The sequence below is a fragment of the Tachypleus tridentatus genome, chromosome 13, assembly GCF_004210375.1.
Source record: "Tachypleus tridentatus isolate NWPU-2018 chromosome 13, ASM421037v1, whole genome shotgun sequence".
Lineage (NCBI taxonomy): Eukaryota > Metazoa > Arthropoda > Merostomata > Xiphosura > Limulidae > Tachypleus > Tachypleus tridentatus.
Window position 1 is genome coordinate 225068942 of NC_134837.1, and position 25993 is coordinate 225094934.

General features: G+C 33.3%; 1 protein-coding gene across 1 annotated transcript in view; it reads left to right on the plus strand.

Moving 5' to 3' along the window:
* Window positions 1–25993, plus strand: part of LOC143237662 (5-oxoprolinase) — a 214426-nt gene that overhangs the window by 84904 nt on the left and 103529 nt on the right. Inside the window, exons 14-16 of the mRNA XM_076477158.1 lie at window positions 3579–3660; window positions 16156–16293; window positions 25590–25728. Of these exons, the coding sequence (XP_076333273.1) occupies window positions 3579–3660; window positions 16156–16293; window positions 25590–25728 (359 nt within the window). The remainder of the gene's footprint in view (window positions 1–3578; window positions 3661–16155; window positions 16294–25589; window positions 25729–25993) is intronic.

Below are 25993 nucleotides of genomic sequence, written 5' to 3' on the forward strand. Positions count from 1 at the left end.
ATGAGCAATTTTATAAGTTTAGATGGGGGTTGCCTAAAGGCTAGTGGTAGATGCCCAGGGAAGATAGCTTTCTGTGTGAGAGGTATTTATTGGATATACAGTAATAATCAAACATGAAAATAAAACTCAAACTACCACAAACAAATTTCACAGATTAGTATTTTGTTTGCATTCCCTTGGATTTGATAATTGCTTCACATTGTTGTGACATTCCTTCAATAAGTTTGTGCAGATATTCCTGAGTGATTGACTCCAATCCATCTGTGAATAGCTCAAAAATTTCATCTTCTGTGTTTGGCATTCAATCTCTCATTAAATGGTTTAACTCAACCAATAAATTTCAATTGTATTGATATCAGGTGATTGACCTGGTGAAAACCATAACATCAATTCTCTTATTTCTAAGATATCTTTTAATGATTGTTCCACAATTGCAGAGAAACTTGGTTGATCATTTTGTTTGCCAATTGGAATAAAAAGTTCTAAGAAACTACAGCACGAGTACAACACATCTTATGAGAACATGTAACTAAAATCATGAAAGATTCAGGTATATTTACAAAAGCCATTCTTAGAATTAAGATTTGAGATCACATTTAAACAGGTCTCATTGAGTGTGTTTTAGAAACATGTAGTTTACATATTTTTCTGCTATCTAAAAAGGGATATGACAAATTAACAACATTTTCAAGGGGTGCCACTTTTTTTCTCCCTCTGCATATTTCCAGGTAAGGAAAATGTTAATTATGTTTGAACTTTATCCTGATTTCAGGTTGCTGCTGATTGCTTTAAAAAATCATTTAAATGTTAATAACCTTTTTTTAGTTGTGTCATCTTACATTTTATGGGATGTTTTCTTTCTCATGGTATTTTACTTTGACTCATTGTCAGTTTTCTTTCATGTACAAATTAATTTATCTTATTTTGAAACTTTCTATTTCAGAACAGTTATTTTCATTTCATGATTCCATTAGTCATGATTAAATTGTTATCTTCCAGTTATCTTTAGTTGTGAATGAATGTGTTTTTTGTTACCACATGGCTGTTATAGTATTTTTCACATTTGTTTTGCAAAGTACTCACCCCACATCAGTTTTACAGTTGTTATGGATTAAATTCTTTCTAGAACATTTGTATTTGCAAAATGTTTCACCCACACTCTCCAGACAACGTGTCAGCAAGACTTTATTATACTTTTAGAATTTTGACTTTTCATTATCCTTTCTTTCAAAATGACTAACAATTAATGTTTTTATACTTGCTTGCCTCTCTAATATACTTTATATTGATGTTGAACTACTTCAGGTTATTCCTTTTGACCTTGCCCTGTGACCAAACTCAGACACAGGCAAGGTGAATTTGTTTGATCCTGTAAATGGCTCTCATTTGATTTGGTGACTCTTTCATTTGAACTGTTGTTTATTGTTATCTCAGACCATTGGTTCATTTTCGAACCCTTGATCATTCAATTCTCGAGTTCAACAGATCCTACAGTGTGGCTGAAATGTCTTGAATTTTTATTCGATTCAGTCACTCACAAATTCATGATCAAGAACCCCATATCTTCTTCATATCACATTTCTCTAGGTTTGTAGATTTGGCATAGACCTATGCTATTTCATCTTTTCCCAGAGCCACACATCATCTGAAAATGAAAAACATGGTTGTTATAGAATTTTCTAGTTGCATCCATTGGCTAACATTACTGTGTGTACATGATTGCTTATCTATATATGCATAGTCACCTGTTACCATGTCTCTTTATCAACATGGGTAGTTTATCATTCCACTGCCATTCACATCAGATTGGCTTAGGCTCCATATTTTTTCTGTTGAGTAGTTTTCTTTGTGTTGGTTTTCTGCATTTACTCAAAAAAGGATCTTTACAGGAATAGACAGTTTATTCTGACCCTTTCACCTAATTACTTTCTTAAATTTATCCACAGATCAAATTTTCATTTAATACCAAAACAGTATTTGGTGCATCTGGGATTTTGTATCAACCCATTAAGGAACCTTTGAACCATCTCCAATGGTGTTGAAAGTTTTGATGTATCATATTTATAGTCTTCTGGCTTCAACGTATACTGCAAAAGACATTCTTTCTGCTTTGGGGTTGTTATGCAACTTATTCATGGCCCTGCTGCTTTGTTCTTAAATAATTTGCTGTCTTTCTTTATCTTGGGAAATTTTGCATTTCTCTAAATTTTTCAAGTCAGGACTGTAGCATGCTATATAAAACTATGTGTTTGCTCTTGACACAGCTTCATTAAAAATGTATTAAACATATATGTAAATATATATGAAAAAGTGATACCCACTAGTGACTAATTAGTGCCTTGACAGGAATCTTTTTCATTTCTACGTGCATGACTTTGTTGTTATTATAAATACTTGAGATTGGAAATCTATTATCAGTGGATGTCTCATAGCTTCAACCAGGCTGCAAAACATCTATATTTCTTTTATTTTCTGTTTTCTTTGGAGTTTACTATTGTATTGGATAAAGTTTGTTGAGCACCATTCTCAAGACAACTTAGTTCTTTATTCATTTACTTCTGAAGATTCAAGTGAGTCATGAAACTTACCAAGTTAGTGGTCACTTAGGAAGAAACCTTAACCTGAAGATGACCTAGGAAGGTCAAAACGTTGTTCTCTCCTTATCTATAAGTGTTAATACCCATACCAGTTGTTCTGAGATACGTTTTTATTTCAAGTGGGTTTCTCATCATCAAGAACAGTATTCTCCTAATTCTTTATGTCACAATAAATAAGTAATAAGAGTAAGATATGAGTTCATTAGCCTCCTCACTTATTTTTTACTTCTTCAACATGTAAGACAAGCAAAGAGGTTAAGACTGATAGATGGGATATCCAAACTTCTTTGTCCTACTTCTACAGTCACCTCCAAAACCCAGGGCATGTAATGGATACCCCATTATAGCCTGTGCACTGGTGATCTTATTAATTTATGCAGAGTTTTTTGTACCTTAGGCTTGTTTGGATAATAAAAATACTTTTCTATCACAGATTTGAGGTAACTGTTTCTAATGCTGTCTTTCTTTTTGATGTTAATCTTTGTTAGGTTGTCACAATAGTGTTTTTATTTATACATATAGATATTTTATAAGTTATTTCTCATTTATTTACCTCTTAATATTCATTGTGAGTATTATGCCTTTTCAGTAGTTGATTGATAAGTTTGTCTGATTTGAAATTTACATTTCTAGAATGAATATGCAATTTAAACATATACTCCTGTCTCTTCCCACAGTTGAATGGTACCTGGTTTTCTATCATGACTACATTTAAGAAATAGTTAAGTTCTTCTCATGTATATGCAAAAATTCACTTAGAAAGTGTGAGTTTAGCATTCTGATTAATGTTGATTCAATATGTTCATAATATTGGTTCATTACATTCAGAACACATACTTACATGGTAGTTAAAACAGAGCAATTCAAAAGGTAAGACTTTCAGTATTTCAGAGGTAAAAACCTGTTTAAATTTCATTTAATATCAGAAAGTGGTATTGAAAGGAATATCTAAGTTCTATATACAACTTTATTTTATAACAGCTTTTTTGAATACTATCGATGAAAGGATAACAGCTATCAGGACTAACTGTGTTGATGAATTAAAGAAGTTAGGCTTTGATGAGTAAGTATGTGTATATGTTTCTCTTTATTATGTTTTTTTGCTCCTTATTTGCTTGTCATTGACTTAATTATTAAATAGTTGACTAATTTTAATATTTCTAAAATGAAAATCAACATTTGAGAATAACTTAGAAATTGTTTAAGGTTGGGATCCCCTTCCTCTGGTATTTTGAACTTTAATGGAACGGAATGTTTGATATAACAAATGTTATCAAACATAGAATATTTGAAATTAACATAAGATCTAATGTAGCAAATATATGAAACACTGGCACGACAGTATTCTTCTAATAAGATAATATTGTAAGATGGCTTTTTTTTTTTTGTGGTTGAGTTTATTGTTCATTTATTAATTGCTTCTATCACTTAGTTTATCTATGAAGTTTTATTTGCATTAAAACAATAACACACCTTTTATATAACAATTTGTATTTTGACTAAATATTCCCTATTAGTGATATACAGATACTATTAATGTAGCCAAAGAGTATGTAAAGTTATGATCATATGAAGTTACTCCCCTCAGTGTGCATGCCTTTATGTGGTGAGGGGTTTTGTTTTTTCAGTTTATCTCTTTTAGGATCTCAATGTCCACCCATGTGTTTGCTATACGTGGTGATACATGAAAGGGAGGAGAGGATCCTGGTGATTAAGAGGTCAAACCCCAACACACAACTTTCATCTTGAATTAGCATAGATGAGTGGCCTTGGGGTGGTTCCTCCCAGGGTCGATCGACTAGTCCTGTTAGGCTAGGATCAACCAAGTACCAGTGTTAGTTAGTTGGGTGTTTTCAGTGAGTGTTGTGGACAGTATGTCTGATGCTGATGTTTGGGTATAGTGTTGCAGTATCTTTGTTTGGCATTGTAGTATGTCGCCTGCATGGTTGGTGGGATCAGGGAACACTGAATCTTTTTTACTTTCATTACGAATCCCCCAAATCCAACTAAAAATAAGATGATAAAAAAACAGCTCCTTGGTAAATGACCACATCTTGAAGACTGAACAGCAGTCAACACCTCCTTCTACACTTGTACCTCTTTTCTCATGCTACATTCTTTGTCAAACAAACCCTTAGAAAAACAATCACCCTTTTTTTTTAAAGGTGCTTGCTGGCTATTAATAATTGGTCTAGATGCTATGTTCTGGGGACATCTTGTTGAAAACATTTACCCCAAAACACAGTGAACTTCTCTTGAATTTGAAGATCATTGGAGATATACACACTGAGTTTACTCCCCATGCTACTTTGAATTCCTCACAATGAATTATTGTTGAGAGGGATTTGATCAACATACCTGAAACAGAGATCAAAGGAGTTTCTGCAGTTAGTCTTATCTCTACTCATAAGGACAGAATTATAGTGCCTGCCTGTGCTCTAATTTTGACACTTGCATCACCATATCTATCTGCCACTGTCAAGGTGGGCAATCTGAACTTCAAGATGAGACTATATTCCCGATTTTCTCTGATGTTTCTACTGTCAGTAGTTTGGTCACTTGAAAGCATCATGTCATAGTTCTTTATTGTGTGCTCACTGGAGTGGCAAAGACCTTGATACCTACAAGTGTAAGCTGTACTAATTGTAATGGCTTTCACCCCACTTATTTTTGTTCTTGCTGTAAGTGGGTGGAGGAGAAAGAGGTACAACATTTGAAAATGGTTAACAACATTTCTTAACTTGAGGCTTAGAAGTTATTGACTTGAACTCAATCTTAAACATATACAACTGCACTAAATTCAACTGCTACAGTAGAAGTGCAGACAAATCTTTCCAAAGTTGTTTTCAAAGTACTTGAAGGCTCTTTTCCGTCAATGGATAAGCGAGTTGACGTTTCAACAGCTACCCTTGTCTATGTTCCCACCATTACTTCTAGTAACTGCCTGGGTCCACTTCTTTCAGTCTTGACTTCTTGATGATGAAAAGTCCACTTGAAATAAAAAATATATCTCAGAATGGCTGGTATGGGTATTAACACTTTTATTGATAAGGAGAGAACAACATTTCAATCTTACTAGGTCATCTTCAAGTTAAGAAAGAGAGAGTTTGATGTGACTGTAGACAGACACGTCTTAGGGACAAGAGTGTAAACAGGTACAGGATTGTATAGGGCATGGGAGGTGGATGTTAAGTTATTAATTAGTATAGGTATAAAGGTGTTCCTTTATATTGGTTTAATTTTGGTTTTAGTTGCTGTTTAAGTAGGGCTTCTTTGATTTTGCATTTGTTTATATTTGTTTCCCTGCTTAATATCTGGGTGTTTTCTGTGGTTATGTTGTGTTTATTTGATTTGTAGTGTTCAAAAACGTGTGAAAGTGTTTTTGTGTTCTATGAATCTATTTTCCACATAGAAGTCGTGGCAGTTGTTGCACTGTATTTTATAAATTATGTTGGTTTTGTGTTTGTCAGTGTAGTTTTCACACAGAATGGACTTTAATTTTGTACCTGATTTTTGAATAAATTTGGTATTTACTGGAATGTTGTGTTTTGTTATAAGTTTTTTCCAAATGTTAGTTATTTTTTTGCTGATGTCTGGAACATATGGTATGCAGCAGTATAAGGTTTTGTAGTTTGTTGTATCTTGAAATTTATTGTTGTTGGTCTAGGTGTGTGTGCATATAATTTATTCCATGGTTTTTTTAGGAAATTTGTTGATGTTGATGAAGTGTTGTTTTATTGTGTTGATTTCATTGTTAACTGTATTTGGCGAGCATAGTTTTGTGGCTGTGTTTATTTGGTTTCTTAATATGTTGAGTTTTTGTTTTGTTTCATGTGCTGAGTCCCAGGGAATGTATATTAGTAACCCTTACAGAATTCAGTACCACCAAAAGTAACTTTATGTTCAATAACCAAAACTACCTACAAATAAATGGCTTAAGTATTGGGACTCCCATGTTATCAGTTCTAGCCAAGTCATGTTCTTTGGTCTAGAGAAGGCTTAAGACACTACGTGTAGGTACGTCATTTTTTAGAACCTCCATTCCTTTTTGTTACATGACCGTTTTGTAAACTAAAGGATTCTTCACCTATATCAAAATGGCCACGTTGATACAGTAGAACTATTGAGGTTTCCATTCTAATCTGGATGACCTAAAGGCCTTGATTGACTCCTATCATTCTATGTATCTTTTCTAACAGGAAACATTTCTGATATTTGCCAGAATAGTCACCTTTTAGCAGTTTTTTTTTATACTGGAATGACAAGCTGTATGATGGACAAGTGCATGAAGGGGTGGCATTCATGATTGATCAGCATGTGTCCACCCTGTTTTTGCAGCATGATACACCCTTTGAGAACCTATGATCAATCAGACTTTGATGCTCTGATTGAGCAGTAGCCATCTATATGACTAATGGACACAGTTCCATCTGAGGTATCCCGTTTTCTCGAACTTCATTGCTTTCCAGCAGTCCCATGGCTGTAGATGGCAGATTATAAACCAAACCCAAAAGGAATTCTTGGATGAAATTCACAGCTAACTTTCTCTTTACCTCTAGTTCCAAAATCATATGAGACAAGATTTGAAGGTCAATGGGAAGTATACTTCTCATTCCCTTTCCACCATGCTTTCCAATGGCTGGGAAGCTTCTAGTATCTAGAACATCCAATACTCTCAATGAGAGCTTTTCTTATGCATTTAGCACTTCTGTTTCGTCCCTTGCTTTTGTGGCCATCAAGTCTTTGGCAGAGAAATTGCTTCCTTCCTATCATGCTAATTGTCTCTATGAATATAATCACCCCTTTACACTGGTGGAACTCAAGTTTGCTCTTTATTTATCTGACAGTACATCAGTTGTACCTGATAATGTTTACTATGAGATGCTACACTTTTTCTCTCTCCTACTTCTTTTGCTGTAATTCTGGTAGCTTTTAATAGGATCTAATATGATAATGTTTTTCCTGATATTTGGTGCTAAGCTATAGTCATCTATTTCTCTAAACCTGAGAATTCCAAGATTTCTTTTAACTATCATCCAATTGTTTTGTTGACAAACTGTTCCTGTAATGTCTTAGAGGGATGGTTAATGTTCAACTTGTTTGGTACCTCAAATTAAACAACCCACCCTCACCCACCCTATGTGGGCTCGATCGACAGCACTCCAACATGGAACACCTGATTTGGCTTGAAACATCGATCAGGAAAGCCTTCCTCAAGAGACAAGATTTTGGATTTGGCTTTGAGAAGGCTTAAGACACTACGTGGAGGTACATCATTCTGTAGAACATCCATTCCTTTTTGTTACATAACCATTTGCATATCTTTACCTATTACCTAACACTTTTAACTGGACAGGCAATCCCAAGTCCTTGTGGATTTGACACTTTCTCATTTTATTCCACACAAACTTGGAGTTCCTCAGGGCTGTGTCTTGAATGTCACACTTTTCAGTGTAAAGATTAATATTATCACTACAAAATTCCTTGTACTGTTGCAAACAGGCTCTATGTTGATGACTTTCAAATCTCATGTCAGTCATGGACACGAGTTTTATTGAGTGGCAGCTTCAGACTGCCCTCAATCAGTGTTGAAGTGAACCACAGCAAACAGTTTTACCTCTTCTTTTGTCACAACCACTTGCCTGCAATTTTGCCATCAACAAGGTATACACCCTGATTTCAGGCTTCATCTTGGTTATGCTGTTCTTACTGCAGTCCTTCAGGCAATGTTGTGAAGGCTTAGCTTTGATCATAAGCTGAATTTTATTTCTCACATCAAGCAGTTATGTGTCAAATATATGAGAACACTAAACATCTTCCATGTCTTCCTTAATGTTCTATTCTCAGAATCTGTTGTGCTTCAAACTGGACTATGGGTCTCTGGTTTGTGGTTCTATCAGGAATTCAGGCTTGAAGATGCTGGACCCCACTCACCATTTGAGGCTTTAATTTTGCATGGGTGCTTTCTACACTTCACCAATTCATATTTGGTACAATGAGTTCCAGAACATCCTCTTCTCCACTGCCATTTGCAACTTTCTTCGCAATATACTATTAAACTTTGATTCTTACCTCAGTGTACCACCTAGGGTTGTTTCTTTCTTCCTCAGTGGGCTATGCTCTTTCTGAATAGGGGGTTTGCTGTTCTTCTTTTTGAGCATTGTATATAGATGTAGCTGGTTGAGTTGGGTGTGTCATTGAATGATGTTGCTCTTCACTGATCAGTCTATTCCAACATATTTTATTACTATTCCCACCTGTAATATTTCTTTGAGTCATTTGAGGGTGGTGGATACTCCCAATTGAAAGTACCATCTTCTCTTTGCTGGACATTTTTCAAATCATTTTTCCATTCTGGATTAGACAGGTGGTTCGAAATATTGTAACTTTGTGTGATCTGCCACTCTTTTTTGTGACTTGATGGTTGCTTACAAGATTCTCTCTACAGTTTGTATGTTCACTGCCAAGTTGTATGCCATTTCTCTTGCCCTGGATCCTGTAAAAGTTTTGAAGTGCACAGGTTGTAATATTTACATCAACTCTCTTAGCTTTCTACTGGCCATGGAATTGCTTACACAAGTTCCCACTATGTTCTCATCAATATTAAAAAATAACTGGTCTATTTTTCTTTATCTTCTATTCATAACTGAGTTTTTCTGGATATCTGGCCACTTTGGTATTTGCAGGTACAAGCTTGTTGATTCTGCAGCTAAGTAGTCTACTCAGGTGCCATCACAACCATGCCTATCCCATATATTGACTACATTCATATAATGGCCCAACCTCGTGCTAGTTGGCAGTTGACTTGGAGTGAGCAGTATCATAACAAGCTTTTCCAGATCAAAGTTTCTATTGTTTTTGGCCATCTGGCTTCCATAAGGATTAGAAGGAGGAAGTTGTTCTAATTAGGCTACACTGAGACATCCACGAACATATGGTCCTTGTGACACTTTGTTGCAAAAGCCCACATTCCATTGTCATGCTGTTGTTGTGGCTGTGAGCTATGGCACCTTTCCAACACATCTTTTGTATGGGTTTACTCCTGAAGTTGAAGAGTGTCATTGAATTTTTAATTCTATTTAATTCTTTTATCAGAATTTTTGGACATTACTTTCTTTTAACTTGATTTATTTTTATATTTCATAATAATTTCACTTTTACATTTTTTACCAGTTGTTTGGTTCAGGTAACGTAGCTGCTTTGCACCAAAAAAATGCTAAATAACAAAATCATGTTACCTAAATTTTCAGTATTTTGCTTGTTACCTTAAGTGAGTTTTTTTATCTTTCAATGCTACTTACATAATTTAGAGGACTTCTGAGGTCTCAAACAACATATAAACATAGAACAAAGTGAGCTCAAGTCAAGTACATATCAGAAAAAGAACTTGAAGTTAGCTAGCAGCTGAATGATTTGCTGTAACAGGTGATATTTTAAAGTTAATTTTACTAACTGATAGGTATAAGGTGAATAATTTGTCTAATCAAAGGATGCTCTAATGCAATTGAACCTGTCTGTGCAGACTTTGATAAAAGGAGACAAATATTTATGGTTCAGGATGTAACTTGTGGTTACCTATGGGGTAACATAAATGGATTATTCATTCATATGAGTGGAGAAATAATTTGTTTTGTCAAATTGATTCTAAAGTAATTGAATCAGCTTATGTTGACTTGTTTGGAGTATATTTATCACAAACAAGTCACAAGCACCTGCTGATACCTACTGTAAGAGTATCCTTAACCAACATTATACTTGAAACACTCACACTCAGTCTTATTAATGCAAATCTTGACAGTAGGTGTCTAGCATAGTCAGGGATGATTTTCGTCATTCTGGCACTGCAGAAAGAATTCAATAAATGGGGTTCCATAATGATAAGAAAACTCAAAATCAGATTAAAAGGCATACAACTGGGGGCCCTGGGCAACTGTCCAGTTTGCTGAATAGGTAAGACCACTTATGAGCATAATTTTGTTGGAAAAAGGCCTGTAATAACTTTGTCATGAAGAAATTGTATCATTTTTCACTGATGGTTTTACATAATCCAGTAATGTATGATAATGATGGTTAACTAGTGGGTTTTTCTGCTGTTTGATTAATCTCAGTGATATTGAGCAATGTAATATGTATTTGTATGAAATAGCATGAATATCTATTTTACATGAAACTGTCGGAGGTATCAGTGGATATGACATAGAAGCATCTCATGTGTAAGTGACTCATGTCACTTTTCCAGAAAGAGATCCTTCTGAATTATATTTATTGTGTATTGTCTTCTAGGGCACGTGTAAAATTTTTCCACTGGTCATTTGTTTGGCGGGGGTTGTCACCAGTTGCAAAAAAAACAACATTTTCTTTACCCTTACTGGGGTATGACTTGTTGTAGGTCTCTTTTTGGATGGTCTTGGTTTTCTGGTTTTATCTGTATCCCTTTATTCTCCAGTGTTATTACCTTCTAGAGATATCTCTATTTTGGGAATTATAAATATCCAATCTGAGTGTATGAATATTTTGTGTTGGCAAGGGCTGAACATACCCTTCTCAGAAGTTTGTGATTTGCTAATTTGCATGTGAAAAATTTCTTTAATATGACTTTTTCAGGACTTTCAATGCTTTCAGTGATCATTTTTGTTCAGTAGTAATTTTTGATAACATAAAATTTATTAATTTGTGAAATTCTTCAGTGTAGAAGATGATGAATTGCATTAACTCATGTGTAATATTTCTTTTATAAAATTATATCAATTCTGCACTTTCTGTAACTATCACTGCCAGTTTTTTTACTTGTTTTGATTATACTTATATTTTAAGTACTTTTTAATTTTAAAATATCTGTTAAACACTTGGAAGTAAAACTGAAACCTTAAATATACTTATAATCTTTTACAGTATGTTCAGATGTCTGTGTATCATTTTATGTAATTTGCACAAAGACTAGAAATATACATTTATTATGGGAGTAGTACTTCATATGTCCATGTTATCTAACAGCACTTTGACTATAATCATATTAAATATTACTTTAGAAGTACTGATTTAGCATTAGTTGTTACAGTGAATATATGCTGTAAGATATGCAGCTACATTTTTTGCTGTGTTTCCAGTAAAAACAAAATCAAGTATTTTATCTATTTACTAAAAAGTGTTAAGCTGTATACTCTTCATATACTGTATACTCTTGCCCAGTGAAGAAAGGCTAGCATTTGGAACACTAGTTGTGTTGGCACTACACATTCTTATTTCTCATGTATGAAGTCAGTAAAGTGATTGATGTTCGTGACCTGAAATACAAAAATTTACAACACTCATGGGTATAAATTGTTTAACAATTTACATATTTATGTAACATTTCTATTCCAGCTAACAATCAGTGTTCACATACACATCTTTTACTTCCATTTGGAGCATTAAATTATAGTTTTCTTGAACGTTAGAAAAACTACGATCCCATCAATTATATGCCCATGGTGACCAGGTAGCATGTGCTTCTGTGTAAGAAAAATAACATTTTATTAATATATTTGATATATTTTTAAACAATTATGTGTGAGTACCAGATTTAAAACGAAGATAACCCCTTATTTATTAGTTGTTCAAGATTAGATATGATTGTAATATGTCACTGTTGCAATGTAATTTCTCATGTAGGAAATTGGTAGGGTATTTCTGTTTCTGGGAGTAAATATTTATCTCTTAATATCCTTTAACAATAAAGGAATCTATTAAGTATTTTTCTCAGGCTGTTAAAATACTTCTTTTCAGTTTCTGTTTCATTTTACATAGCTATTAGTTTGTAATTAATTTATTATTTTAACAGTTGATATATTAAGAAAATGTAATGATATATATAATACAATTTATGATACACTTATAAAACCTTGTAATACAACATATAAAAAATAAGATGTTAAATACCATTATTCTGTTAATTTGAAAATGTTATCCTCAACAAAAACTTATTAATGTTGAGGCTACAGAGGTTTCTAAAACATATCAGTGATAAATATTATTAGCAGCAACTAAATGAGAGACCAGAGAACAGAAGAGAGGCAAAAGTAAAACCAAGTGAAAGACAGTTTCAGTCAGAGAAAAGTTAAAAAAACATAAAGCTAACCATTGTAGGAGTGAGTAACCTAATGGTTGATATAGTGACTGAGTATAGCACTTTCTTTTGTACTAAGTGATTGTTTGAAAGGGGTATTCACAAATCTTTGGAGGCCAAGATTAAGTCAGCGATGTGCTTAACTTCACTTATTTCTTATTTTTGGGTTAACTAATAGTCTTGGTGACTTTTAGGAGTTGGGTCCTGTGAAGCCAGGCTCATGTCCCCTTGATGAAATAACTTTACCTATATAGACTTCCAACACTAGGGTTTGTGGTTCAATTCCACCCAGTGGAATCAGCATTGGCTTAACATGGCTTTGTTCTACAACATATACACACATTTGTACTCATTCAGCTAGGGTAAAACAGTGTTTTTAACTACTTTTGCCTAAATTTGAAAGTAATTCTCACAGGTCATTGGATTCTCAGATGATCATTTTTCACCTGGCCCTTCTTTGCATTTCTCTCCTTTTTGGGTTTGTGTTTCCCACCTGGGTTTTTAAGAGAAAGCTTGGAATTTGCTTTGCCTATATGCCATTGTACAGGAAGATCATTATATTTGGGGTTTTTATTCCCATTTGTTTGTTTTCCCCTTGATGTTCATGGACTTGAGCTCTATAATCACTTGGTTGAATCTGAACCATTTATTAGGCCTTCTATATTTTGCCATGGGGTTGTAATTGACCATTTCTTGGGTTTTTTCCTACTTGCTTGTGGAGGATGAGGGTGTTGTATGTGATGCATTTCTTTTCACGAACTTCTCTCCTGCATTTGGACTTTCCTTTTTGGATCCATAAGGATTGTGTATTTTCAGTCTGGACTTCTCCATGGCTTCTTGCAGTTTGGATGGTTTGTGTTTTCCTCCTGTCTTGCTCCTCATGAAAGGGCCATCTTTTCCACCATGTCATGGATGTCTGGCTTTCTCACAAATTGATTCTCTCTTTCTTACTCTTCCTTCTGGGAGTAGTGGCTCAGATTGGTTGGTTGGTGAATGTGGAAATGTTCTTTTCCTTTCCCCCCACATAATACCTCATTTTTCTTGGAGTGCTGTTTATTTTATTTTCTGACTATTTCACACGGGTTTTGTCTACCTCCACTCACCATTTTTCACTCTTCTGTTTCTTTGTGATGACAAGTACTTCATTCATTTTCTTTGAAGGGGCCTTTCTTGGTTGTTTGTATCCCACTGTGTGGTAAGTGGTGCTGACCAGGTATACTTGGTCTTAAATCTGCATGGTAGGGCCTCTGATCATATACCATGCTAGATGGCTGTTATGTGAAAATTCTTCCTACCACAGACCTAATGTACAATTCCAGATACTGCCAGATATTGTTTGATTGACACTGTCAGTGTATTCTCTTTCTTTTCAAAATATAGTATCATAACACATTTACCAAGTCATTTTATTCCAACCAGTGAGATAAGGTGTTCCACAAGATAGCTCATAGAAATACTTCAGTCTTTTGCTTTATAAATATGTATTTTCTTGACCATATATTCATGGTCTAACATAGGTAAAGCAGACAAGGATTGCTTCTCACCTCCGATGATCTGTGGTATTGAATGATGCATTCCATCAGCTATTGCTCAGCTTCTCAAAGCAGGATATTGTTGTCAATCCAGTGCAATGTCTCCCATGCTGCAGTCCTCTGGACTTTTCAGTGCATTATTTCTTTTTCTTCTTATACAAGAGTATAGGATTCTTTGCCACTTACCAGTTTCTAGCTGCAGAGGTGGTGGACCATGGAGGCCTGTTCCCCAAGTGTGCACAATACCACTCAGTCGAGAGTAGGGCAGTGGGATTTTGACACTTTAGATGGTATGAAACCATCCCTACCATAGACCTAATGTATAATTCTAGATGCTGCTTGGTGTTGAATGTAGCACAAAACCATGTGTATAAATTATAGTTTGCCCTCTCGGCTGAGGCTCCCTCTTACAACCCACCAGATGTTGGTTCTTGGGGAGCACTTGTTGGTTGGAGCCAGATGAGACTCATAAGACCCTACATTTGTTTGAATGGTCACCCTCCTCCTACCATAGACAGAATAAATTTCCAGTGCTTCCAGAATTTGGACTTTTTTTTTACTGTCCACTGCATGTCAATTTCTGGTGGATCTGGTGTTGGTTGTAGCTTGGTGAGACACAAGTATTCCCACTGGTGTAAAGTTGGGTACCCATATAACTGTATGAAGAATTCCCAATATTAGCAAGTTTTTGACTGAAAATGAACACCCACCTCAGACTTCCTTCCACCTTTCTACTGTTTGCTGGATGCCAGTTCCTGGTGGATATGATGTTGAAGGTGATGAAGGTGAGATCTTGGTACAGAAGCTCCTCTTTTCTGCTAGTGCTCATTCTTGTGGGAATAGGTAGAGGAATCTCTTCCTACTACAGAACTGATGTACAATTTCTGATGCCACCAAGTGTTGGTTGAAGTTGAGCTTCGATTTACGGTTTGTCATGTCCTGTCTACTCTACATCATGGGTTCCCATTATTTCTGTAACTTTTCTGGGGGTTCATCTTTTGTTTCCATCCCTTTTTAGAGAGTATACCTGATTCAGAAGTGGTGTGATCTCCCATGAGTTTTTATTTGGGCACTTCCTAAAAGGGGATCATTTTCTCACTCACCCTATACTTGTTCAATATGAGTTTTAGTTTTTGTGAGAAGAGGTAAAGTATGATATTAAAAGTTAACATTATCCTAGACTGAAAATGTATTTCCAATAGATACTTACCTCCTTTCACATTTCCTTACTTCTGGTGTGGTTTGTATGATCTAACCAATCTCAGAGTAGTTAACAGCTACATGATCAGATAGTGCTAGTTATGATGGAGGTCGTGTTGCACTCCTACTGGTGGAGGGTTGCTGCATAATCATTTGCAAGTTAGTATGCAGATACCTCACATCAACATGTGAATGTATGATGGAGTATTAAGGCTATTGGCAGCTAAATATTTCCACCAATAGAGGGCAGTATAAATCAAGAAAGCTTTTTGCGAATAGAGAAGGGTAAGTATCCCTTGGAAATACATTTTCAGTTACTGTAATTCAGATGTAAGTTAGAGGATGTTTCATTACTTGAATAAGGTTACATAAGTTGAGGGCAAGTCCCTACTTAAGTTGTGATATGCTCATATAGATTCTGTATTATAGGAGACAAAAGATATTATTTACATACCTAATGACTTTCTCTGAATGTATTAGATAATTGTTTTATTTTAAAAGGTGAGTGTTCAGACCCATGTTAAATGATTTATCTAAATGTTAATGTAGACATTTTTAATCTTATGGTATAATTATAATTTTAATGTACCAGATATTCCTTCACATGTTTATAGTAAGATTCTGTAGTGGTAAAGGTGTTTTCCTTGGAATCAAGAAAACTACACTGATGAAATTTTATTACAGTGATGATGTGCACTAAAACTTGGGTTTATCATTTTAGGTCAAGAATTGAAACAGAACCTTTTCTTCATATGCGTTATGAGAAAACAGATTATGGCTTAATGTGTTCTGCATCTAGTTATAAAGCCAGTAATGGGACAAGCTGCTATGGAGATTTTCTGTCATCTTTCTACAGTAGGTTAGTGGTACCCTTTATGTATATGTAATATATTGTTAATAATGTTTTAGGCATAGGTAGTGTTTTGGCAACAGTACTTTGATATACAGTATTAAAAAATAAAACCTAATTAAAAATGAAAAGTATGCACAACTTAAAAAATCTGGTTAGTCAAAGAAAGGTTAACCTTTCAAATAAGAAAGAATAATTGGACAACCCAATTAAACTTTTAAAGAAATTTTAGGTATGTCAGGAGCATAAATTATAGAGCAATGTAATGGAATGCTAATACAAATGTTAAATTTTGAGATATAAGGAATATTATTGTCATTGGCATAATTTAAGTTTCAGAATCTGAGATTGCTATTTCCCATTGAACAGAGTATTTTCTTTAAATAAAAGTCCAAAGGTACAGCTTTTGAGTGGATGTTTTATTTTTATTTTACTTTTTAATAATGTTTCAGTGCTCATGTGATCATCATAAGATACCCATTTCTATTTTGTTTCAATTTAGAAAGCATATAGGGTGACACATTTGTGTCTAGAAATTTAAATAATTCTCTTAATGTCAAAAGTCTACCCAGACTGGTTCAGTTAGTTAGAATACAATTGACAAAACATTTTTTTTTCTATACTCTGTTGTAATTATTACTATGCAATTTGTGATTATTACAATTTAAATGTTGTTACTGGACATACTTTATGGCTAAACTTAGAAACACAGTCTAGATATGCTTGAATATCTTTCTCATTAACTTTGTCTTATTTCCATAAACTAATTTACTTGGGTTAACTTGACTGCCTATATATATATATAATTTGTTATTTTAACTCAAAAGCAAGCCAAAATAAAAACAAATTAAACAAAAAATTGCTGCATCAATTGAAAAGATCCCACAGTACAAGCTACAAGGTGGGATTATAAAAGATACCCTAGGTTTTGAATGTGATCACAGAAGTAGGACCCATATAGGGGTGGGGATACATGGTTTATTAGTCTTAACCTGCATTTGCCATTCGTGGTTGGGAGCTATACTAGTCTGGACAGCTGGATGAGATATTTCATGCTAGTATAGTATGTTTGCTGTGCTGTCAATTAGTGCCTTTCTGCCATATTGGAGGCTGGAATGCTAACATCAAAAGGTAAGTTTTCATCTTACTCCCAAATGGTAGTACCTTATTTCTTTGTTTTATTTCAATTAAATGTTTACTTGAGAGAGCAGTCATTCTTCCCACAACTGTCTGTAGGCAGATGTGGGATGTTGTGGGCATGAGCACTCACATCTCACTCTCCTAATTTCTATTTGTAATTATGTATCTATTGCTATTCTTCATTTTTTATGTGAGACTGGCAGATGGAGGTTAAGACTGATAGATGGTGTATCCCCACTGCTATATGGGACCTACTCCCACAATCACCTCCAAAACCTAGGATCTATTTTATAATTCCACATTGTAATTGTAACCTGAGATTGTTTCAGTTGATGCAGCAATTTTTGTTTAATTTGTTTTTGAGTTAAAATAACAAATTATATAATTAGTCAGAGGTTTGGATTTACTGTCCTTCCTTATGATTTTACTTATTTTACTATTTAACTTCATTAAAATGTAATTATTTTTACTGAATATATGTATGTGTGTGTGTGTGTGTGTGTGTGTATTGCCCGATTGAGGCCTAGAAATTTAGTAGTTGATCAGTTAGCATATCACAGTAGCGATCTTTTAACAGATAGAATGCTTCATCCACAAATTTTTCATTTGATATGGTCCCATCTCGGATTGTCTCAGGTCATTACTTTCACCACTGAGTGGAATGCCCAACTCTCATCCTTCTAGTCTCATGTCTATCTCCCATCTGACTTTGAGTATAGAGTCTCTCAGCCAGCATTGGACAGGTCTTCATCTTTCCCTCTGATTCATCTGTTATCCAAGGTTCTTGCACTGATTCACTCCTCAGACTGTTGAATTCCTTTAGTGGTGCCACATTGGCTAGACAGCCTTGGTTTTTCTTCCTTCACTATCTTCGGGAGTGCCACCATCTTCCATTCTCTGGGTTTCTATCTTATGTCAGTCTTGATTGGACTTACTTCATTTGGCAGTCACTGTCTTCCAACTTCATGCCTGGCTTTTATACAACCCACTATACAACATCATGGATTCTTGATGATGACATACAACATTGGGGATTGACCTTTATTTTGGCATCTTTATTAACATAGTCTATTTAGCATTTTTCAATGGATTTTTATGAATGGAAATGGTTTACTCATTATAAATAGTCTCTCAGACATGGTTTTACTCTTTTTCATTCTACTGTGTGTAAGGTTTTCCATTTTTGATATGGTTATTCAACAAATGTTTGGCATCTTAATCCTTTTTTGTATAAATTGGCTTTGTCAACTACTTTTAGTTTTTCTGGAAGACATAAAGTTTTTGAGTCCACAGTTTTGTCATTGCTTCAAAAATCTTTTCGGGTTAACCATTCTCAATCCTTTCCAGGTTTCTAATTGGGGTATCTCAGTGGTTCTCCATGCCTTATCTTGTCCACCCTTTGAACCAATGTCGTCATGTTCCATATGTCACTTTTTGATTAAGAGGGCATGCAGATGGGTTTGTGATTCATATTCACAAGACTCTTTAATATTCCATATATGTTCTGTTGTAACTGTATAGATCCTTTCTTCACAAAATGTCAACAACTAGAGAAGGGAATCATTCTTTCTCTCCTATTGATCTTTTCTCTATTTCCCATTTTTATATATATTATTTTCCAAATTGTCTTTTATGTCTGGTTAGAGCTGTTAGATCTTATATTGCATACACTGAAGAATTTTGAGTTTCATATCACTATTTATTTATGCATTGGAAGTCTAAGGGGTCACATGACTTACCCCTATCACTTTGACCAGTTGGATTTATCATTTGGCACATATTGCTTACACTTGGCTTTCATTTGAGGGATGGAAATTTCTTCATGTCTCATTTCATGAAGTTTGACACATCTCAGTATCCCTGACAGCTTGGATGCATTACTTACTGAAGGAGATTTCACACTTATATCTCATTATTATTTACTTGATATGGTGGTCTCCTCCTCAGAAGGGTTTAGGCAACCATCTGTATCTATTCTTTATTCCTCGGTTCACTTGTGAATGAGGTGAGTGATTTACTTTCTTTTGTGTTTATTTTTTTCATGATCCCTTTCATCCTTTAGATTTATATCCAACTGCTTATTTCCAATCTCTCACTACCTATCAGTCAACCAATCTCAAATTTTTCTGATAGCAACAAGCTTTACTGAGATAGGGTGTTCCATAAGATCACCTATTGTGTTTTCCAAGTTGTACACAGTTATAACACAAATACAAATACATTACTGGACTATCCCTCATGGATTGTCATGAGATAAGCTTAAGAGCATTTTTCCACACATCCCTGTTCATCCTTCGATTGAATAAATTGGAGTCAGTTTTCTTTTCAAAATAGGAAACATTGTTTACCTATTGCAGTGTCTTTTGAGCATTGTTCCTTGTGACTTTCCAATGTGAGTTTCTCCCTATTTTTCCTAGTAGAGCATGGGAATCCTTTCCAGTCCCAATTTTCAATGGTAGACAGAGGTTTATTCTTCCTGAGTGATGCTTGTATTCATTATTCTACTCCAGGAGAAGAGGATGAAGCTAGTGCTCTCCTACTAATAATTCTGGAGAGTTTTCCTAGATGTATGGTGAGAGCAGGATCAGCCTACATGTCTCTGGCTCATACATTTATAATGAAGTTCTCTTCATTACTCATTTGAATCATCTCCAAACTTTTATTTTCTGTAAATGGGTACCTCATCATCAAATTTCAATTACCACTCTATACTGAAACTTACAATCTTGGGTTATCACAGGATAAGTTGAATATTTTTTATTCTGGAAAATTGAGTGTGACTTTTTCCTAGCAGAAGGAAGTGACATTGCTTACTTGAACAGGGTCTATTCAGTAGCAGCTATAGAAAATTACATAAACATATTGGTTGCTAAAAACACAACAGTATGTCACATGTATATTGGGCGAGTGCTGTAAGAGACACTGGCATAGCAACACAGCTTGCAGAATCCAGGTAGTTAATATGCTAAGTTTTCAAATTGGAGAACCATCAATAAGCTTCTTCATGATTCATATAAATATTCACAATCTATAAAGAAATTAAAATTGGCTGAGAAGTATAAAAGCACCATAGGATAACCAACATTTTCTCCAGCTGCATATAATACTTCAACAGGTTTAGCTACTTCATTTATCTTTAACAGGCCAGATTGGGAGGCATGAGCTTCCAATTGAGACCCTTGAAGGTGTTTGAAACAAGAATATTGAAATCCTGGTGGTATCACTGCCAGACAGTGACTATAAAGCATGTGATTGCCTGATAATTCACTTGTCAGGAAGTTGTCTACCATTATCAAGTAATGCTAGGCAAGTTCAAGTAAATTGAAAAAACTGAACTAAGGCAGAGAAGAATTATATGAGGTCCAGTATAAATTGGGGTGATGTCAGTTTTGAAGAACTTGATATCCAGCCTTAAATAAAACTGAATGTACATTTTGTAGATTCATCTTTATTGTATTTTTGTATTGTTTATTTTAATAAGTATTTACATAATTTTAACTTTTCTATATTTGGTATAACAGTTGTAAACTTTTCACTTGTTTATTGGCACCTTGTTATAGTTATTTTTTTTTCACATGATTACCAATAAGTTATTAAAGTATTTTCTTTCACATGGTTACCAATAAGTTATTAAAATATTTTTTTAAAAGAATAGTACCCATGGCACTTATACATATTAATTACGGTTTTTAAGCGTTCTTGTGTAGTTTCACTGTTTAATCTATGCTGGCATGATGTTCTTTGGTAATTTAAGAATGTTTTTTTATTGTTTATAAACCTAAGTTTTCTGAATATGTATTTGATAGTCAATCAAAGGATTTAATTTTTCTTGTATATTGAAAGGTCTTTTTAATCATGACTAATTTTAAGGTAATTTTGTATTATGAGGTTTATCTAAAAGGATTTTTATAGTTCTAATGATTTTGATTATGTTTACCATTAATTGAATTTTGCAGAATTGCCTTTGTTTTTGTTACATATTTATTTTACAATTATATTTTAATAGTTACCATTATTTTCCTTTTTATTTTACTTTGCATAATCAGCATATTAATGTTTTCTCTATTATGTTCCATATCTCTGTGTGCCCCTCTTAATGTTTCATTTATTTTTTTCCCTAATAGTGATGAATTCTCATATATATATCCAGCTGTTACTTTTAACATGTTTGTGTGTGTGTATATATATATATATCATCAAAACATTTTTAATGTTTTTGGTAAACATTACAGTTATTTTCTAAACAAAAACTCTAAATCTCTAATAAGTGTTTTTACTAAATATTTGTTTGTGAATATGTGGAATTGATATTGACTGCTCCAAAATAAGGTTATTTTTGAGTTAAGTACTTGATCTGGAAATTTTCAAATTTCATTTGTATAATTTCTGAACATCCTAAATGAACATCGAACATGTTTTAGAATAATTTTGTATTTTATCAGTTTGAATTACCTTGTAACAACTGTAAGACTCTAAAGCTTGAAAAAAGTGAAATAAGGTGAGTAGTACTGTTCTTTCTACTTTATGATCATAAAGTTCCAAAGTACTTTTCCTGAGAGTTTTGCTTCTCACCTTTTCACATCTATTTCTTATATTTATTTTACTGTTAGAAGCTGAAGTAGAAAAACCTATCAATTATGAAACAATGAATCACTTCATCTAACATTAGACACAACACCATAATACAATACATTTGATAGCACTTAAGCTTGTGTTGTGCAATTACTAGAACTCTCCCACAGAGTTTATCATAATCCTGGCTCAAGGAACACAGCAGAAAATGATTTATTTACTTGTTTATTGTACAGTAGTTGCAATGAAAATTGTCTAATGTAATATAAGTATGAGAACTGTTTATTACATGGTTCTGTATGAAGTATAGGCCAATAGAGTAAACTTGTTAGGAATTTGGATGTTAGTTATTTTTCCAGGGTGAATTGAATTTAGTATTATAGGTGCACAAAGTATGCAAGTCCTTATCAAAATATATATATATATATATTATTGCTAGTAACTCCTAAAAGCTTATTTTTTGGTTATTTTTCTTAAAATGTAAAAGAGTAAGTAAATGTATATGAAAACAATAATTTCATGTACTTACAATGTTACAAAATTAATTTCAACTCTTGAGTTGTTCTTACTAAGCCTCATTTATTCTTTCAAATGAAGAAGGAAAATATTTTATTATTGTAGGTTTCAAAGATGCATTTTAGAAAATCAAAAATTATCAAATTATTCTGTTGTGCTTTTCTCTTGGTTATAAACACATACTTAAGAGAAGTGTGCCATGAGGATTTTGAATAGCAATACATACATTTTCGTTTGTTAACTTAAATGTTCAAATTGCTAGCCATTAACTTTGAAGCATTTGACAAATTTCATTGTGTAACTCAGTAAGAAATGAATATCGTGTGTAGTTCAATAGTTGTAGTATTTTTTATTTCATCTTCCTTGATTCCTGTAAGTTTTTCTCAGTGTGTAAGTATTGTTACATCATGGTGTCTTATAATTCATGGAAAGTTTGAGGCTTCAGTTGGGCAAGGTATACTTACAAGCAATCAAGCAAACACTAGTCCAATAAAGTTCAGTCAGAAAAAGAGTTTGAAAATGTGAGGTTAGCTTGTGTGTGAGTGATTAACTTTAATGGGTGATATCTTAAAATGAGTTTCACAATGTGACAGAGATAAGTGGAATAATTTGTCTTGTCAAAGGGCGTCCTAAAGTAATTAGATCCATCTGTGTGGACTTTGATGAAAAAAGATTTAATTATATAAAGTTCAGGATAAAATGTGTTAACCCATGAGGTAATGTAAGTGTATTATTCACTGATAATTTGTGATAAGAGTATAGAAAAACAATTATTCTTGTCAGTTGGATTCTAAAGTAATTGAATCAGTCTCTTTGTACTTTTGACAATAAAAGAGAATTTTTTGTAGAGTTTTACATAAATTTGTGATATCCCATGATGTGAAACATTTTTGTGCTTACATTGGACTTGTTTTGAATATATTATTTTAAAACAAGTAAGTTGCATGCTGTTTGTTTATTTTTCAAATTTATTTTCAACAAGTAATAGTCACCAATTGTAGAAAAATTCCAGCCCATACACCTATAAAACCCTTAATATTGTATGAAAACTTCAATGGTCATTCTGGGGTCATGTAGTAGGTTTACTCCATGAAGTTGAATTGTTAGTTTGAGAATAAGTCTGAAACAGAGAAAGGAGGACAATTTTAAAAGGCACGCAAACTTTCTTTAATGATGTAGAGATGTTAAAAATGTTTTGGTTATTTAATTTCAGTGATAGAATGGCAGCAACACGTGTTCCAAAAAAGTCATTAAGGTTTCCTTGTTTAGTTATTTCTTTCTTTGTTCTATATAGTAGGTAGTTTCTATTATGTCCTGGAGGATTGTACAAAAATATGTAGTACTTGGTTTGAAAGGATTAGTACTATAATATCATTTAACTAGCCAAATTGACATTATATAAATGATACAGCCAATTAATGCTGCAGAAAAACAAAGGGCACAAAGTTATACTGTTGACTGGACAAAGCATGATAGCTTACTCATTGAATTAAAGTGTGCTTTATTTGGTCAGTTCTACTGGGAAGATATGATTTAACATAATTGTGTTTTAGTTCTATAGAAATTAATCTGCATTCCAGTAGAACCAACTGTGATTCCGTATGAGCAAGTTTGCACACATTACTTTCTATTTGTCAGACATTTATTCACATTTTCCACTCTCTTTATATTGAACTTAAAGAAACTCAGTCAATTTATGAAATACAAAATACCTTCCTTATTTTTGATCAGCTGTGCAAGATTTATCATGAAATTAATTTTACTTAAAAATTCCACAGTCTCGTTATTTTATTCTGGCTATTCAACCTTTGTTTTCCAAATTGATACATCTATCCCAACATTTGGAGAATTGAATGTGCGCAAATGTTTTTGGTTTGTGTGTTTTTGTTTACTGCTTATTTGTCTCTTTTTGATTCATATACTTGTGTGGATATTCTTACACAAAGTTGTGCAAGATATAAAATATTTAAAAACTGGATCCACCTTTTAATTTGTTGCAAGTTTTGGTTAAAAAATGGGGTAGGTAAATGTAGTGTTTATATCTGTGACTACATTGGCTGCTTGCTAAACCCAAAGAAGATAATATTGTGATTGTACTGATATCATTTACCAAAAAGTAAATCAATTTTTTTATGTAGAAATTTGATCTTATATTTATATATGACACAAAGTAATATTAGAAATAAATACTTACCTAAGGTATAAAACTTTTTTTTTACGTTCATTTATTTATGTTGCAAATATAAGTTATTTTGACATCTTTCTCCTGAGGTATTTTGTGTAGATAGATATCTTTTTTGCTCTTCTTTTTGTTTTATATCATTCAATGTAAGTTGTTTTCATTTATATTAATTAATACACTCTTTATTTCTATTTTTTAATTTTATATCTTGCACTGGACATGACTTAGTAATAATGCTTCAGACTGTTGATTCTAGGATTCATGGTTTGTTTGCTGTTGCCAAAGGAAAAGTAGCAATTCATACTTTAGGGTAGTTAGAGACAATAAAAGAGTAATGATAACTCCCATTAATTAATCAGAGTAGACCAATAGCTGGTGGTGTTGACTAGTTGTCTTACATTTTTTTTATTAGTTTAAAGTTAGAAAAGTCTAGCATATATAGTCCATATATAGCTATGTACAAGTATTTTAAACAAATGAGTTTCATCATGTTGTTAATGCACAACCTTACTCATAGTGTTAACCTGCTGTATGTGTGTAAACATTTGCTCTTTATAATTTATCCTTTTTTTATTAAATGTGGATAACTATCTCCTTATTGTATTACTTTGTTTCATTTTTTATAAATAAATCTTTTTTTTTCTTTATTATTATTTTGTGTGGATAATTATATACTTTTATAAATTTCTTCTGTTCCTTCATTTCATTTGGACAAATTTTTTTTTCATTATTTATTATTCTACTTTACTCTTTACATCTTTTTCATTTACCTCTTCAATTTGTTTGGTGTTAATAAATATACCAAGCCATTAATTTCTCTTGTATGCTTAATAACTCACTTTTTATTTCTCTGTATTCTGATATTTTATCTGATTAACTTATGTTAATTTATTAGGCATCAGCAAGAATTTGGCTTTAACATAGATGGTCGATCCATTATAATTGATGATATTCGAGTGAGAGGAACTGGTAAGAGTGGTGTAGGCATGCCAACAGTTTTGAAAAAGGCCACAACTCCACCACCTGTAGAATTTGTAAGTTTACATTTCTTTATGATTTTAACATGTTCTAGCAAGTAAAATTTAAAGCTAGTAGTGTTTTGGAGTTTGTAAGTTCATAATTCTTTATGAATTTTAAAGGTCTTACCAGGTAAGATTTATGTTTATGATGCTTTAGAATTTGTTATCCCATATTTCTTGATTAATTTAAAAGATTGTAGCAAGTAAGACTTAAGCTTGTAATGTTTTACTTTTCTTCTGGAAGTAACAGATGCTCATTGAGGTTTAAATTTTTAGGAAG